This window comes from Ursus arctos, unplaced genomic scaffold, assembly GCF_023065955.2.
Source record: "Ursus arctos isolate Adak ecotype North America unplaced genomic scaffold, UrsArc2.0 scaffold_1, whole genome shotgun sequence".
Classification (NCBI taxonomy): Eukaryota; Metazoa; Chordata; class Mammalia; order Carnivora; family Ursidae; genus Ursus; species Ursus arctos.
The window spans coordinates 82,220,636-82,238,602 of NW_026622763.1; the positions used below are offsets into that span (position 1 = coordinate 82,220,636).

The 17,967-nt window shown below is 41.1% G+C and overlaps 1 protein-coding gene across 8 annotated transcripts in view; it reads right to left on the minus strand.

Annotated features, from left to right (window-relative positions):
• Positions 1 to 17,967, minus strand: part of PLEKHM3 (pleckstrin homology domain containing M3) — a 173,002-nt gene that overhangs the window by 142,021 nt on the left and 13,014 nt on the right. For all 8 annotated transcript variants that reach the window (XM_026492066.4, XM_048214276.2, XM_044381218.3 and 5 more), the window contains exon 2: positions 8,389 to 9,309. In XM_026492066.4, coding sequence (XP_026347851.1) covers positions 8,389 to 8,986 — 598 coding nt within the window. In that variant the 5' untranslated portion in view covers positions 8,987 to 9,309. The remainder of the gene's footprint in view (positions 1 to 8,388; positions 9,310 to 17,967) is intronic.

The window sequence follows — 17,967 nt, forward strand, 5'->3', positions numbered from 1 at the left end:
AAGGACTCTGCCAGAATCTGTGGACACCAAATGAATCAGACACAGATCCTGTCCACAGATCTATGGCCCAATTAGAGCCCTTCTTTTTCTTTTCACAAGTCCCACTTTCTCTTTGGCCACAGCCACCCTAAGTTTAGACCTTATCACTTCACAGCATGGTAACTGGCAGAATCTTCTAATCAGTTTCAATCCCTTCCATTCTTTCCATCTATCAATACATCCTATATTGGGGGGGGGAGGCTGAAGGGAACCAATAAATAGCACCCCTTTACTCACCCAAGTTTTAAACCAATTGAGATTGACGGACATTATCAGACACATGGAGATCAAAACATCAGCCAGTTGGAGGACACAGCTTAGGAGTCCTCCTACCAGTCTGACCCCTAGGACTAGACATATTTAGATCTGAGTCACAAGTAGTACTGATCACCACATGCTTCCCCTCCTGGAGGACTGCCCATGAAAGGCTGATGGAAGGAGGAGCAGGTTTGGAAGAACAGACCAGAATTAGTGCTTCCTGTGAGACAGGCTGAGTTATACACACCCAGTTCCTCCCCTAAACTTGCCCATAAGTTGCTCCTCCCTGGGGGTGGAGTGTGCAAAGGGAAGAAAAGAGGCCAAGAGTTTTAGTCTAACTGATATCCCTTTACACAGACACAAAAGCTAAGGAGAGGAGGTTCCCTAGAACTTACCCCCACTACCCCTCAACCCTGTCGACTTGCATACTTTTTATAAAATACGCTTTTAATTTTGACTTTCAAGTAATTTTCAAGTGCTTCTTTGCTAAACATATCACATTAAGTCTATTTGTTTGGCTTTGAAGGTCTTCCATGACCTCATACTACAACTCTCAAAAATGCAGCCCTGTCCAGCTTGGCCTCCCGGCCATCCCACACATATGTTGTGTTCACCTCCACATTGGTCTTGTGCTCAACACTCAAAGCGCAGCTGAAGTGTCCTTTCCTCAATGAAGACCCCTCTGACAGTCTAGATTACAATCGTGTCTCTTTTCTTTATATTCCTAGTTAACAAAACACAGTCTTTCAAGTCTATTTGTTTCATGTTATAGTATCCAACTGTACTTAAGCCAGAAACTAGGGGGAAAAGCTTTAAATAATTTTAGGTTGTGTTCTCCTCATTAGAGGCACACAAGAGAAGTGACATTAACAGGATCCGCATTAATCATGACACTGCCACAAAGGTCTACAGCAAAGAATATGAAGAAAATAGTGCTACAGGAACCAAAGACAGACTGTGTCTTGAACATCTGAAATATGCTCCACAGGCCAACACTCAGCGATGGCTCACAGATACTTGTTAACAAACGTTTCTGATAGAAATGAAATAGGCTCAAGTAAGGGCTTTTCTGAGAGCTACTTTGGAGACCTTTCTTTGTGGGTAAAGGAGACTATCCCATTTGCTCTCCCTTCATAATAAACCTGGGGGAAAGACAAATTATCTGTGCAGGCTCTAGTAGGAATACACCTGTCACTTATTTGGCTACATATTAGCTAGACAGACGTACCAACTTAGGGATCTTTTCCACCGAAGTTCTTTGCTATGGGCAACAGTAATAGAGCATTAGTCCATACAGTCCTGGTCAATTTCACTTCTAAGTGTGAACCCCACTAGGAGATCGCAGACCCAACTTCTTAAATGCAGAGGCTTTCTGCCTTCTGTGACAAGGGTAATCCCTAATCTTTAAGAACTTTGTGACCCAGAAAACAATTCCAAACCAACTTTCAAGCTATGCTCATTCATTGCCATGGTGGGCTTTTCACTCTGTTTCCCTAATCTATAGGAATTTAGTATAAAAGAATCTCCCATACTCAGGCAAGCAGATTTTAAGTTAAATGACATTCCATTATAGTATCTTTGGGTAACATACTAGAATCATAGAAACTTAGTCAGAAGGGACTAGAAATCTCTTCAGCCCAGTCCCATCTGAGGTAGAACTTGTCAGTTGCTTAACTAAATAACTAATCCTCCCGCTGCTTTACCAACAGAACCCTAATCTTGTTCAGGTATGGTGACAGATGTTCAGAGGAGATGTCCTCTCCCTGGCCCCATGGAAAGAAGCAAGATTTGTTTAATCGAATCACAGAAATGCTATTTTCCTTTGCCAGACACTGCTTTAGGGGCGAGCATGTGACTCTAGCACCCAGAGGAGGTGCTCTACTTTTCCTTTCTGAATTTGGCTACTGATATATAAGAAAATGACTGCTGTAATTGTCTTGGACCAATGAAGGGAAAGGAGAGACATTACCAGTATACTGAGAAGCAGAGCAGAAAGATGCAGTGCCTGGATCTTTGATGACCCTGGCACCACCTACATCTGGACTTCTTCAGTGTTTACTGCATATAGTGCTTAGATATTCACTAAGTGCTCCATAGCTACCTGTGAGATGGGTAAAAACGGAAGATGATAAATGGCCTTATTATTTATGCCACTTTTAGTTGGGTATGCCAGTAACTGAAAATATTCTTAACTAATTTAACAGATTTGGAAAGAGATCCCAGGAAGCAAAATGACTTGGCCAAGATTATATCACAAAGTGTGCAAGTTGAGAGTAGAACTCTAACCTCCAAACCTGGAATCTAGATCATACCATGTTTATTTGTGGTGGAGGGAATGACCTAAACTTCCTCAGGCTTGAGAGACAGCATTATTGAGTAATTACATGGGGCCTCTAATGTCAGGTCTGGCTTGGAATCCTAGCCTCGCCACATACTACTGCATGGCCTTGGGTGAGGTCAACTTCCCTAAGACTCAGTTTCCTCATTTGTAAAATCAGAACGATATCATCTATCATATTAAACTATTATGAATATTAAATAATAGACACATCTTAGCACAGGGCTGAGCGTAAAGTTAACTCTCATTAAATGACAGCTCTTTTTGATAGTATTAATAACAAACTTCATTCAACTTAAGTTATAGGAAAGGAAAATGGAAAGAAGGCCATTTCTGTTCTGGAAAACAAACAAAACAAAATGGTACTGTCTTGATGTTCTGAGTACCAACACATAAAATTCAGTCAGACATTTTGCATAAGATCATACTTCGTACAATACAAAGTTTTCTATGATATGGTTTGTAGCATAAAAAAACTTCCAACCTAATGTGGGAGATGGATATACCAGCAATTACCTATAATTCACAGAATTAAATGTGCTATGAAAACATACAGTGAAAGAAAAAAAAGAATTTTAATTGAAAAAAATATAGAAAGGTCTCAGGGAGGACGTGGCATTCAGATCGGTCCTTGAAAGATAATGGTGGATTCTGAGAAGTGAAAAAGGCAGGGAAGGTATTCCGGAAGAAGAGAAAGCATGAGCAAAGGCTCAGGAGCTTGAAAGGACATGGCCCGTTAAAAAATGGCACATAGGTAGGGTGATAGATAGATAGATAGATAGATAGATAGATAGATAGATAGGGCGAGTGATAAGGCTGGGAAGATACCTACATACTTTATAAAACTTACACTTGATTTTGTAAAGAATGGGGAACCATGATTCATTTTTGAGAACAGAGTCGTATGAATAGATTTGTGTTTTAAGAAGAGAACTCTAGCAGTTTGTGAAATTAGTAACTACAGTTCTCCTTAGCCAAGAAAGATAAACTATATTAACACAGCAATCACAAAAAACATCAGAAACTTCATTTTCAAAATTCTCATATAGAAATGTTAGAATCAGGATATGGGCTGTCAATGAGGTGTGTTGGGTTTCCAATAGCTGACAAAGGCCAACATTCAATAATATAACCAGTGGAAACTATACAGCCATATAAAATCAACTTTCTGTGACCTATTTTAGCAACTTCTTTGTACTGACTAATCTTGCTGAAGGGTGAATCATAAATTCAGCAAGAGACCATGTCCTGGTGACCTCACTTGTTCTAAGCCCACAGGAATATTCCCACCTCTATTGGCTCCAAGGCTTTTGAGAAACATCATATTGAAAAAGCAGTCATTTTAGTGTAAGTCCCAAATTTGGCTTTTTTTTTTTTTTTTTAAGTGAAAGATGGGGAAAAAGGACAGAGTAACATAAAACTCAAGATAAAGAAACCATACTGTCATGGTCTTTCTAGCTCTAAAGAAAATCTCTGCTTGAGACCTTCTCCTAGAGTACTTAGAACAAGAAGATACAGGCATAGAAATGGTACCAGGTCACCAGAGAGTGAATCCAACTGAAACAAAAGCCCAGTTGACCACTGCCCTTGCCAAGCAGATGAAAATGTGAACACAGTCAGGGAGGGAGAAGGAAGTCAGATTCTGGCAGTCTGTTGAGTTTCAGAGCTCTGTAGCTAAAGCAAAGGATTTCTTTAAAAAAAAAAAACAAAAAGGATTTAAAATATTGCAACCACAGCAGTTCACCCAAAAGTAGAGTTAGTTACAAGGCACACAGAAATTCTTCTGTGTTAAATAATTTCAACCATAGCCATATTTCCATGACGACCTTCCATTACCGATTTACCGATCTGACTATAGTTAATTAGCTCCCATACAACCACGAGTCAGGGTCAGTTCAAATATATCCTAAAATGATACAATTTAGATATGGGAGGATCTTAGAGACAATTTAACCTGCTTCACTAGGTTTTTAAATCAAAACCAACAGACGAGTGATTTTTCCAAACCTACACAGTGAGTCCTAATTGAGTGTTTTTTCCACACCCCCCACCTTCCTCTACTATGTGTATACGTTTATAGGTGTAAGTATGTGTGTATGTGTGATCTATTTTTCATATTGAAAACATACCTAGGGTCCACATGTTCATATGACTTTTTATGTTCTTACCTTAATTCATATTTACATCTGGATTATAATTCTATGATGTTAGGACCCTGTTTTCCGATCTCACGGGAAATTGCCTGCTCCCTACGGCTGTATTATTACTCACTGAACAAAAACAGGATGACAGTGATATAAAGGGGAAAGGGTTAAGTACAGATATTGGTCCAAGAGCATGTCTGTACAGAACTAAGATTAGCAATGATCCATTCTGGCGGGGGGATTAGCACCTTCAGTCTGGGCTAGTTCCCTGCCACACCTTGCTACAGTCTGCCCAGGGCACAGCACCAGGGAAAGGAGCTGACCATGAGGAAGCTTTGTCTCCACTACCTGTCTTGAGAATTTTTAGAAACAACTGTGTTTGATGTGCAGTGATGGATGTGCTAACTAACTAGACGGGGGAATCCTTCCGCAATGTCCATGTCTATCAAATCATTACAACATACACTTTAAATGCCTCCCAACTTTGTCAATTTAAGTTCGCTAAAGCTTGTCTCTGTTTCCATCTTGCCTTAGATTTAGTGCTTCCCGGTATTTATGACCTCAACTTTTCAACATTACTATCCGACGCTCAGATAGTCCTAACTAGGTTGGATTCAAGCCACACTCCACCAACCTGGTAGGACCCACCGACTGCATCCTTCATCTACTTATCACTGGCAACATTCCCTTGTAAGAAGTCTGTCCTAGGTCTGTCTCTGCTGAGGCAATAACATTTCTAGAACACATTCATTCATAGGCTTCTAAGTAAGACTGAAAAGGCAGCTGAAGATGAACAAAACCCCGAAGCCCTCTTTCCTAGTTACAAACCCATGGGGTCAGTTCACTTAAGCTCTTCTATACAGCCAGCATTCAAGAGTATGAAGGGCAAAGTTACAGTCTTCCTTCCGTGAACTCACTGGTCCCCTAAAGAACTGTGGCCAGCTCTGCACTATCCATGCATTTCAGTGAATATGTTAAATGCAAAAAATAATCCTTGCTTAGCTAGCCCACTTTGTGTGTCTCAGTTTTTCCTCGCCGGTGATCTCCTGAGGGATTAACTTTAGTTCGATGAACATCATCCAGGTCTGTCTCTTCCACACCACTTCCCAACCTCTACACCCACAGGGCCTGACTGCTAATAAGGCTTTCAAAGTAGAGGGTTCTGGAGACTAAGAACTATTGGCTTCCAAGGTAAGGGTACAGCTCCAGCTTAGTGGTTAAGAGTGTGAACTCGAGAGAGACAGCCCAAGTTCAAATCCAGGATCCACTTAGTACCAGCTATGGGACTCTAAGCATATTACTTAACCTCTCTGTGCCTCAGGTTTCACCATTCTCAATATCTGTATCACAGGAGCATTACGTGAATTAAAGAAGCTGCTACTTGAAAGGAACTTAAAATAATCAGTGCACACTGTTTGTTACTACCACCATTTCCCCCTCCTCTTCCTGACTGGGCTGTCTCACTCTGAGGACAAACAAACTGGGTGCTCAGGTGTTGGCTCTGATAGTGACAAGCAGGCTGTTAGTCTGTTTGATGTATTCTGCTCTCATACATCCCAACCAAGAATCTACAAAAGAAATGATCCTCAAATCCAAAGCAATCATCTTCTTTAAAGAAACACTATCAGAAAATAGGGAAGAGTTGAGGAGTTATGCAAAATTACTTCAAAATTACTTTGAATGATTGCCAACTTCAGAAAGACTGAAGGGCAAAGCCTAATTATTGCATCAGGCTTTGTGCTCACCCAGCAGCAGAGTCTGCCACGAAGGGGAATCCTAACTGTACCTAGACAACCCAGGAGTCTGAGAGGTATCTGGACACTCCCCCAAGGCCAGGGCAACATTCTGCCAACACGAGGGGCCATATCTTTATAAGCCATATCTTTTTGATTTTCTCTTATCACAAGGATAGTGCAGGGCAGCCTTTGAAATGAAAGCAAATCTTCATTTTTCACTGCTGCTAAAGAGCTTCACAGAGGGGATGTGCAAGGTATGAAATGCTAGATGATGGTGTGAGGCCCTCAGAAAAGAGGGTAGAGTTTTTTTCTAGAAAAATGCAAACTGGCTAAAGAAGTTATTGTTGTTAATTTATCAGCTCATCAGAATTACATTCATTTCACATTTTAAACAATTTTTTTGAGCATAAACCATGTGCAGAGCACCATGTTAGGTACTGAGGATAAGACAATGAGTAAGAAACAGTCCCTTTCTCAATGACCAGTAGAAGACAGTAAACAGCTGATCACAAATCAGTGTGAGAGAGGGAATGAATGGTTTACTTCCCACTAACAAACCCATTCATAATACGGGAAAGCACACTTTGGGAAGGCCAATTTAAGAAAAACTTACTGTGAGGCCCTTTTACAAAAGAGACTACGTGAGAGGAAAGTAGGAGTGATCGGTAGTGTCACTTTGATTCTCACTGATGAGTTTCAAATTTATTTATTTTTATTATTTTTTAAAGATTTTATTTACTTATTTGAGAGAGAGAGAGACAGAGAGTGCGCACAAGTGTGAGGGAAGAGCAGGGGGAGAGGGAGAAGCAGATCCCCCCTGAGCAGGGAGCCCAATGAAGGGCTCGATCCCAGGATCCTCAGATCATGACCTGAGCCAAAGCAGATGTTTAACCAACTGAGCCACCCAGGTGCCCCGATGACTTTCAAATTTAATTAACAATAGTAATATTATTAAATGTTTAAGATATCTAAAAGAAAATGCTGGGAGAAAAGAAGAGATGGTTTGTCACACCTCACAGAATTCATGTGCATATGTATGTGCATGAAGTATGAGGAAAAAAGAAATTCAGGGTCCCACACCATGAGGTCTGAACCAACCTCTCCCACCTTTTCCTCCCACTAGCCTCCACGGGATCCTCTGTTCCCCCCTGTACCTCTCATCTCCTTACCTTGGTTTCCACTGCAATCCTGACCAAGTGTCCTCTACTGCGACCCCCTTCTCATCTTACTGTCTTTCATGGTCCAGCTGAAACTCCATAGACTCTCATAAGCCCTTCCTAACAAACCCAACACAGTGTCTTCTTCCTTCCTCTGTCCTCTCACAGCCACTGTCACTTGCTCATTGAAAGAAATCCCAACAATATAAAGTAAAACAAAAGCTCCCTCACAAATATTTCAGTTGACTTCTACTTCCTCTCACTCTGGGTGCCTTCTTGAGTGTTTGTCAGTGTCTGATCCCCTCGGCTTAAGTGAGAAGTTCTTTAAGCCAGGGATGGAGTCTTTCCACATCTTTAAATGCTTCATAGCTTCACAAGCCTATGCCCAGTGTGTGATCGGATGAACACCTACTGATGTGAACAAGCAGTGTCGAACTCTGTACGAAGGCAAATACTACATGAATTATGACCATGTGCAGATGCTAATACACAAGAGTAGAAAGGGAGAATTAACTGTGGTCATCTTTTCACTCAGCACATCGTATGATGACACCAAGACTGAGGCTTGAGGTAAAGTGTGAAAGCAAATGGGAGAGGGAGCTTAAGTAAGCAAAACTGGACAAGGACATTGGACAGTACACTTCTCCTGAGATAAATGTAAGAGAGACAAAGGAAAGTCAACAATTGTTCAATAGCAGACAGATATAAAAACATACCAGTATTCCCTTGAGCATCTTCGACCTTATTTGGTGAGGACGACAGAAAAGCCGGCCTGGTGAAATGAGGGCCCCGAAGACACGGCTGCTGCTGCAGAGGCATGGTTTGGAGGACTAGCCTCCAGTCCACCTGGGTAATATCTGACCTTGACCGAGCATGCCCTGGCTTGAAAGTAGAGGTCTCATCCAATAAGTCATTGACAGAGCGAGGCCTGTCCCTCCGACGCTGACAGATGTTGAAAAAGTTAAAGGTTGATGCTTCCTTTTGTTCCATCCAGGAAAGATTATCCGGGGCTGTCCCTTTCTGAACCATAAACTGTTCTTTGGCAGGGAAGACATTTTGAGCTTTGGTTTCTAAGAGCCTGCTCTTACAGTGGTCCCAAATCAGGCCCCCCTTGCCCAGGGAGGCAACATTTCTGATAGCACCATTGTCTGTTATGTTAGTGAGTACCTCGTGCCCCACCAATTCAGGGACTTCCTGAATCCCATAAACCTCAGCTTGCTGCACAGCCTTTTCTAGCTTACTATCAAAAGTACTAAAGAAATCCTCAGTAACTTCCAAGGCCGGGCTGATATCATCCACTTCCAAAGCTTCCATGTCACAGGCTCCAAGAGGCCTAAGGCTCCTCAGCTGGTTCAGGAAAGGGCTTCATGAACATTCATTTACCCAACAGAGAGAGGTGCGCTTCAGCAATAGAGTTCTGGAAACAACTGAAAGAAACCTTCATTTGACTGCCTAGAGCAGGCCAAGCACAAGGATAGTTGATGTTTTTTCAGTCATTAAAAGCATTTGCTAGCAGCTAATGGCCATTAGCAGAGGTATGGGAAGACAAATGCTCCTTTGAGATTATTCTTCATGGAGATCTCGGTAAAGATAACAGGAAGTGCTTGTCAAAGCAACACCAGGCAATCCTTAATTTCCTGGAAGAAAAGAAACAGCACAACATTGACACATGGTTCACTGTATTCTATAGTACACGAATCCGCCCAACAACTTCCCCATCTTTACATCTCTTCTATGCTAGACATGCCCCGAGGTGGACAACACCCACACAGAAGCTCCACTGTCAAGAGTACACATCACTGCCAGCTTTGTGTTAGAACCTACACAGAGCAGGGTGGAACACTTGATAAGGGGAATTAAGGTCAACAGCTTTTACTCATACAGAAAAGCCTTTGAGAGCAGTTGTGAAAAGATTGTCCTGGCAAATCTCTGTGATATGTTAACCTAAAATAATAAGCAAAGAGACTAGGAATTCTGTGTCTGGGCCTACATCATAATCAGTCTAAAAGTCACAAATACATGAGTCCTTTCACAAACTTTGAAAGCGCTGATGGTTTGTCAGGCTAAAAAGCGCAAGGGGGAAGTAGCCACGGAAGCTCTGCCCTTTGATTAAACCCAATGTTATTGTGTTTGTGCTTCCCAGGCTTGGATTATGTAATACCTAACGAATGCCTCTGGACTTCAGAATGCCTCCAGTCAGCTTGAAAAAAAGGCTTCAGGCTCCATATTCCCAGAGGTTTTGAGGATTGGCCTAGGAGTACAGGTCCAGCCTCAGGGCTGGGAAGAAAATAACCTTCGTGAGCACTAACTTATTATCTCTGGGAAAGGCTAGATCTCCAAGGTCTAATTAGCACAGATCTTGACAGTGATGCTGTCCAATATGGTAGACACTAGCCATATACGACTGTTTCAATTTCAATTTACAATAAAAATCAAATAAAGTTTCTCAGTCACACTATTACATTTCATGTGCTCAACAGTCACATAGACCTTTGTACTTGTACCCAAAAAATGAACAAACAAAACAACTATGCAAGGGGCTTTTTGCCCTTAACTACTTAGAAGTAGATAAAATTAGGCAATTAGCAACCTCTGTATGTTCCAGCAAAGGTTCATAGATGTGCTTTTTGTTTAAAACTGCATGATTTTGTGGTTCATTAAAATCATTTTTAGCACTTAAGCCATTAACCATTACATTTAAACCAACAGTACCAATCCACATTGCTTAATATATGTAAATTAAACTAGTATATTTAGCCCTTTATTTTAATATGTGTCAAGAGGTTTGCAGTTCAAAGGAACTCTGTGGTTAACCTCTTGCGAAGTGATAATGACTATGAATTTGTCTACATTTTATATTTTGATACTTATTATGTTAGCCCTTATGCAGAAAGGCACTGATTGACTTTAGAGCTAAACATCAGTTATAATAGTTGCAAACAGGGTTTCTTTTCCTTTGTTTACAGTTAAGTCCTGAGCCTCTTGAGCTGTGCAACAGGGTTTCACTACTTCTGTAATTTTGAAACATGGGATTTTTAGTTTCATCTTCTACACCAGAGTCTATGAAAAAGAAATACGTAATAAATCGTAAAACCTTTAGTTCCTTCTTTACTAAAATTTCAAATGAACATAATAAAGTGTAAGTATTTATTAAAAAAATAAATAATGGGCCCAAAATGGAGTCACTTATGCAGAGCCCCACATCGGCAAATCAAGACTTAATACCTAATCTCAGACTCAGTACTTTCAGTCTTTCCCAGGAATGTGACCTTTGAGCAGTAAATCTGGAATTACCTGATCAGGGCTACTGAGGTTATCTGCTCCATAGATCCCTGCCCTTCCCCCAAAGGAAGGTGATCTTGCTTCCACCCCTTCTGCCTATAAAAGACTTCCATTTAGTAGAGCCTTCTATTTACTAGATGGGATGTCACCTGATTCATGAATTGTTGAATACAGCCAAACCGATCTTCAAGTTTACTCACTCAAATTTTGTTTTTGTTTTTGTTTTTAACATGTATCCCATTTTACAGAAGAGGCACTAAGGCGCAGAGCAGTTATTCATCTAAGATTATATTACTCATATTCCTTTCCTTACCTAGTGCTTAAAGTTCAGTCTGTAATCATACTAGAAAGAGAGAATAAATACCTTCAAAGTGATTCTTTCTTTCTTATTTTAAATCAAAATGTCTAGAAATATACTCTTTGTGCTCTGTTTAGGTATGCATAGGCTGGTTAGAAGCATATAACCATTGATGGCCATCACTGCCAGCTTGTGGAACACTGTTACCCCACACATCCTAAAACCATAGACTGTTAGACAAGGAATGGAACTTCGAAGTCATCCTTCCAAAGCCAACCTTTCACAGAAGGGGACACTGAGGCCAAGAGATTATGAGATCACATCGATACGTTTGTATGCATTAGCAAAGTCTTCAAAAATAAGGTGCCCTTTGAGTTGAACCTAAAAAATTTAGAAGGTATTTGCCTGAATGGCTAGGAACAAATTAGAAAGAGTAAATTACTTTTTGATTAGCAAGGGATTTTCAAGTTTATTATATGACTTTCCTTAGGTAGTGTGGTGAGCAATATAGTGTAAAGGGTCTGAGCTCTGGAGTCAGTTCTGGGTTCAACTCCCAATTATTTCATGTGAGCTAAGTGATTTGGGGCAAGATTTCCCTGACCCGTACCCACTCCACCCCAAGTCCTTCTCTAGCCTAACCTGTACTTTTCATTACAGGACTTTTTATTTTCACTATTTAGTGTTTTCCATTACCTCTGTTTGGAACTTATGCAGCTATTCCCCTTCCTTTCTGATAGAAATATGCATTTAGCCCTCTAATCATACCCTAAAAACTTCTGCTGTTCTCTGTGTGACCCAGCATTTTCCTGCCACCCTTCCTCTTCCTCCTCCATCAGTCACACAGGCCTTTTAATCCCTCCGAGGTTTACTTTTTGACTTCCAGTCCTGTCCACAAAGCTGTTCTCATTGCCTCTCTCTCTTTTGCCTATCTAATGCCAAATTATCATTCAACCTAACATCAAGTGACAGACTTGCATTCTCTAAAGATGGCCACAACAAATTCTATCCCACATGTTTTTCTGCAATGAAATCTTGTTATTCCTCCATCAAGAACTGACTTTATTTTTCCACTGCCTTGAATCTGGGCAGGACTTGTGATGTTTTGATCAATAGAGTGTGGCAGAAATGATGCTGTGCCCATTTGAGGTACAGCCCTTACCTGGCCTGGCAGCCTCGTCTTCCTATCTCTTGGAGCTCTAAGCTGTTATCTAGGAAGTAAGGCTATCTGCTAGAAAGAGGTCACACTGCAGCAGGGAGGCACCAGGCATGTGCGTGAAGAAGCCATCTTGGATGACAGCCCAGTCAAGCTTGCAGAGGATTCCAGCCCCAGTCAGGATCTAACTGCAGCTCATAAGTGATCCCAAGTGAGAACTGTCCAGCTGAGCCTAGGCAGCCCAGAACGGTGAGAGGCAATAGACTGTTTTAAGATACTAAGTTTGGGAGTATTTTGTCACAAAGCAACCAATAATCAGGACTTGTCGTTTCCTCAGGGAAAGACCCTCTGGTGTCCCAGACTAGGTTAAACGTCCTTGTTTAAGTTTCCATGGCACTTACGTGCCTGTCACACGTTACATTTGTAATTACCAGTTTCAATGTCAATAGCCCCTCTTAGGCAGCAACTGTGTCTATTGTGCTCACCCCTGCACCTCCAGAACACAGCCGCAGTTTAACAAATATTTTTTCAGTTAATGAATTATTTTTGAGTGGCTGTCTTTAGGATTATTAACATTGTTTTCTTTTCTTCTTTTTCCTTTGTTGCCAGTACCTCTGACTTACCACCTCTTACCACATGACTATCTCTAGCAATAAACGGTAAAGATAGCTGCTGCTTTAACAGTTAAAAAAAAAATTACTCTTTAGTGTAATGAATGAATTGACAGATCAGTGTGAGAGGTCCAGCTCTTTGCCTGTATTTGCACAGTACAAATTAAATAGCTAAAAAGAGTTATTTAGGGTTACATGAATTGTTGTATTCATTCCATAAATATTTATTGAAGCAGCTACTGAGGTCTAAGCACAGGTGATACTACAGTGAACAAATGAGATACACATCCTGCTGTCATGGAACTTAGATTACTACAAGAGTAGCGGAACTCTTACTACATGCCCGGCACAGCTCTAAGTGCTTTCGCTGTCTTACCCTTACGCGTAAGGTGTGGCTGAGAAGGCCTCCTGAGAAGGAGGTGCACTCCTCCATACCCTGTGTCAAATCTGATCCATCCCATCCCAAATCCCTGCTCTCTCTGAAGTCTTTCCTGAGGACTCAGTCCTTTCAAGTCTCTTCCTTCCCTGAATGTCTAAACCATCACTGAACAAGTCACCTTTGTCAATCGTCTTTTTCCCCTCAATTAGACTATGAGCTTCTTGAGGGCAAGCCCCATCTCCACACCTGTGTCCCTGTCCCCACAAAACCAGAAAGGTCTTCCTGCCTCTTGCCTTCCTCCCTCTAATGCAGCCTCCACATCACTTCTCTAAACCCTTCAGAGTCTCCCAAATAGAATAAGAGTCAGCAAACATTTTCTGTAAGGAGTAAGTAGCTTTGGCTTTAGGTTTGCTACTACTCACCTCTACTGTTGGAGTGTGGAAGGCAGCCACAGACAACATGGGAATGATGGGCTTGTCTGTGTCTGATCAAACTTTACTGACAAAACAGACTGATACACAGAATGTGGTATAGATCTGTACAACAGAATAGAATTCAGCCTTTAAAAAGCAAGGAAATCCTGTCATCTGCTACAGCATGAATGAACTGCAAGGACATCATACCAAGAAAAATAAGCCAGTCACAAAAAGACAAATACTACATGATCCAATGTAGATGAGGAATCAAATGTAGTCTAATTCATAGCAGAAAGTAGAATGGTGGTTTACCAGGAGCTCGGGGGATGGCAAAGAAGGCAGGTGGTGTTTAAGGGGTATAGATATTCAGATCTGCAAGATGAAAAAGTTCTGGAGATCTGTTTCACAGCAATGGGAATATACTTAACACTACGGACAGACAAAAATGGTTAAGATGATAAATTTTATATGTGTTTTTTACCACAACTTAAAAGAACAACAACAAGCAGAGTCAGATTTTCTTGTGGGCAGTAGTTTCCTTGAAGGTCTAGTCCAGCAAGGAAGGAACTGCGGCTCCACCAATTACCAGCAGTGGGACTTCAGCAAGTTACTACCCTCTTTAATTTCAGTTTTCTCGTTTGCATAATCAGCAAACTAATACTATTTCTTTCTCAGGACAGTTGGGAGAATTAAATAAGACAATACGTGGCATGGTTCCTGGCACACAATACATGACTAACCGTGGCCTAAAAGCACTTACCTCAATCTGCTCCACCGTCCCTCCCCCATGAGCTCACACTCTCCCTACTGCCAACCCTCCCTCGGATCTGGCCACACTGGCCTCTGTGCGGATTCACAAGCTTGTAGGCATGTTCTCACCTTCACCTCAGGGTCTTTGCATTGGCTGTTCCCTCAGAACCAACATGCTCAACTCTCTCCTGAAGTAATTGCTCATGTCACCTTTTCAATGAAGCCTACCCTAACCATCCTATTTAAAATTATAACAGACATCTCCACCCTGGACATCTAAGTTCCTTTACTCTGCTTTTTTTAAACAAACTTAAAATGTTAAAAGTTTTATATTTACAAAATGATTGCAGTGATAGTACAGTGAGTCCCAACAACGCCTGCAACCAGTTTCCTCCATGTGACATTTTATATTAGTACGGCACATCTGTCACAACTAATGAACCAGTATTGATATATTATTATTAACAAAAGTTCATACGTTATTGGGATTTCCTCACTTTTTTCTTTTTTTTTTTTTTTTAAAGATTTTATTTATTTATTTGACAGAGACAGAGACAGCCAGCGAGAGAGGGAACACAAGCAGGGGGAGCGGGAAAGGAAGAAGCAGGCTCATAGTGGAGGAGCCTGATGTGGGGCCCGATCCCATAACGCCGGGATCACGCCCTGAGCCGAAGGCAGACGCTTAACCGCTGTGCCACCCAGGCGCCCCTCCTCACTTTTTTCTAATATCCTTCTTCTGTCCCAGGATTCTACCCAGGATACTACATGACATTTAGTTGTCATATCTCTATCTCCTTAACCTCCTCTTGGCTGTGAGTTTCTCAGACTATTTGTTTTTGATGATCTTGCCAATTTTGAGGAGTACTGGCCAGGTGTTTTATAGATTGTCCCTCATTTGGGATTTGTTTGATGTTTTTCTCACGATTAGACTAGTGCTATATGTTTTTTGGGGAAAAAAAAACCAGAGGCGAAGTGCCATTCTCATCACATCCTATCAAGGGTAGCTACTATCATGACTTACCACTGTTCATGTTAACCTTGATCACCCAGCTTGACCTTTTCTCCTTATGCAATTACCATCTTCTAAAGTACCACTTAATTTACTTATTTATTTAATGTCTCATGTTCCTAACTAATAAAATATAAGCTCCTCAAGGGCAGGAATTTATGCTCACTTTGTTTACTAAGGTATCCCAAGTGAACAGAATAGTGTCTGGCAAGCTTAAAAAAAAAAAAAAAAGGCACTAACTATTCGTGTGTTGAATGAACACACTGTTACTCCTTTGCATGACATTCATGGCCTTTCATGACCTCCAGTTTGTATTCTAACCAACATTCACCTTGCTGTTTTACTCCTCCATGCTTTGCTCCAAGTTGGGGGGGCCCTTCCCAATTGCTCAGGCTCTCTCATAGCACCCTTGGTTTGCCATATTGCACTGAAATGATCAACAATCTCTATTCCACGTACCCCACTCTACACTCTACATGACTGGACACCAGGCAGGGTGCCTTACATAACCTCCTATATAATCTTTGTGTCTTCATCCTTTGGGGCTCCACTTTTCAAACTCATTCTTTTTAGAACTTCATCTTTTCCCTAGGATACATATGCCTCAAATTCACAACAATACATAGATCTAATGCCAAGTTTAGTCTCTGTAAGTAAACACCTCTTCCTAGCTTGCCTCATTTGGTTTTTGAAATTAATTAGTTAGAAATAACAACAGCATATTCAGACAGGTCAAAATATGAACATTATGTTCCTTTGACAAAGTGAACTAAATAAAATGAGTGTGTAGGTGCAGTGTGGTTTGCCTCAGCACAAAACTGGAAATTAGGAGCTAATTAGAACTGTGTTCTAAATCTGGCTCAGCCACACACACGTGCTGGGTGGCCTCTGGCAAACCATTTAACCTCTGGGTGCTTTACTCAGCTACCTGTATCCAATAAAGTTGCTAACATCAAACTGCTATGCCTGTGGATCACTCACTAGGTAGCTGTTCCAACACGCCTTTAAAATATGTAAACTACCATATAATTATGGAGCACTCCACCAGACCTCATCCATTCGACCACCACATGCTCCTAGTCTATACCTTCAAAGGTGTGTCAGCCCAACAAAGGCAAAGTCAGCAACCAACTACTTATAATACACTACTTTTCAGCCAAACTCAATGACCTATAGATATTTTATCTTATTTTTATACAAAATACCCTTTCTGTAAAAAGGGTTATTTCTCCTATTTAACATATTGACAAATTAAAGTCCATTTGTCAGTGTGGTAATAAAAGCTCAACCCAAAGAGTCCCCTGAATGCCTCAAAATGTAACAGGATGGAGAATCAGTGTATTGCTATTTTCTAACAAGGAAATCTGCTGTTTACATGCTCATTAGGCCAGACTAATTAACAGGATGAATACGGCAATCCTCCCACACTGAGGCAGAAGCAGGTATGAGAACAATACCAGCCCAACCCACACAAAGGCGCCATGTTCTCCCAAGCTGGACGGTTAAAGCGCTGACTTCCTCCCATTTGACTAAATGGCTTGTAATCAGAATTCGATGAGTGCTGAGAGGGTGTCTAACAAGCAGTTTAGAAGCAGCTGGACTAGACAGAAAAGGGCAACGCCGAAGACACCTAGGGTGAACTGTTTCTGCCAATCCATTTTCAAACATGACAATGAGGAGGGATCACCAGGACAGTCAGCACTTTGTGTTCTTCACTTTGCTTAAGGCTGCAGCTGACTGAAAATTTTCTAAGTTATATAATGTAAAGAATCCACCACGAAAGGATCTGACCCTAGTAAATACTTTTCTGGACTATGAGGCTACAAGAGAGAATGACTTTGTCATGGTGCTCTGACATAAAGACAATGTACGCATGTGGAGGGAGCACAGGCAAGCCACAAACAGCAGATAAGGAAATGGTGTTGGTGTGGACCTCATAAGGAGTTCAGGGTCTTTCAGAGGAAAAGGACAGCTAGAAACACAGGTGGAATCCCATTTCATAGGCCTAGAAGGAACATTAAATGGCTACATTCTATACAAGTTTTAATAAATGAGAAATCTATTGCAATGTAACACACTAGGAGAATAACATTTGAAAAAATAAGTGGTATAGTGTTTTCCCAGTTCTAAAAGCAATAAACATTCATAGAAACTCTGGAAAGTACTGACAGATATGGCAAAGAACATAAAAATCAGTCATGAACTCATAACTCAGAGACAATAAATCAATAGTTAGGTGTGTTTTGTCCAGTATTTAATTGGAATCAGATTATATATACAATTTGGGCACACTGTCTGTTACATGTATGCTCAAAAAGCAAATAACACTAACCTTGAAAAAAAAACAAGCAATGTCCCAGAATGTGAATGTGTCCCTTACACCTTCAACCTAGCCCA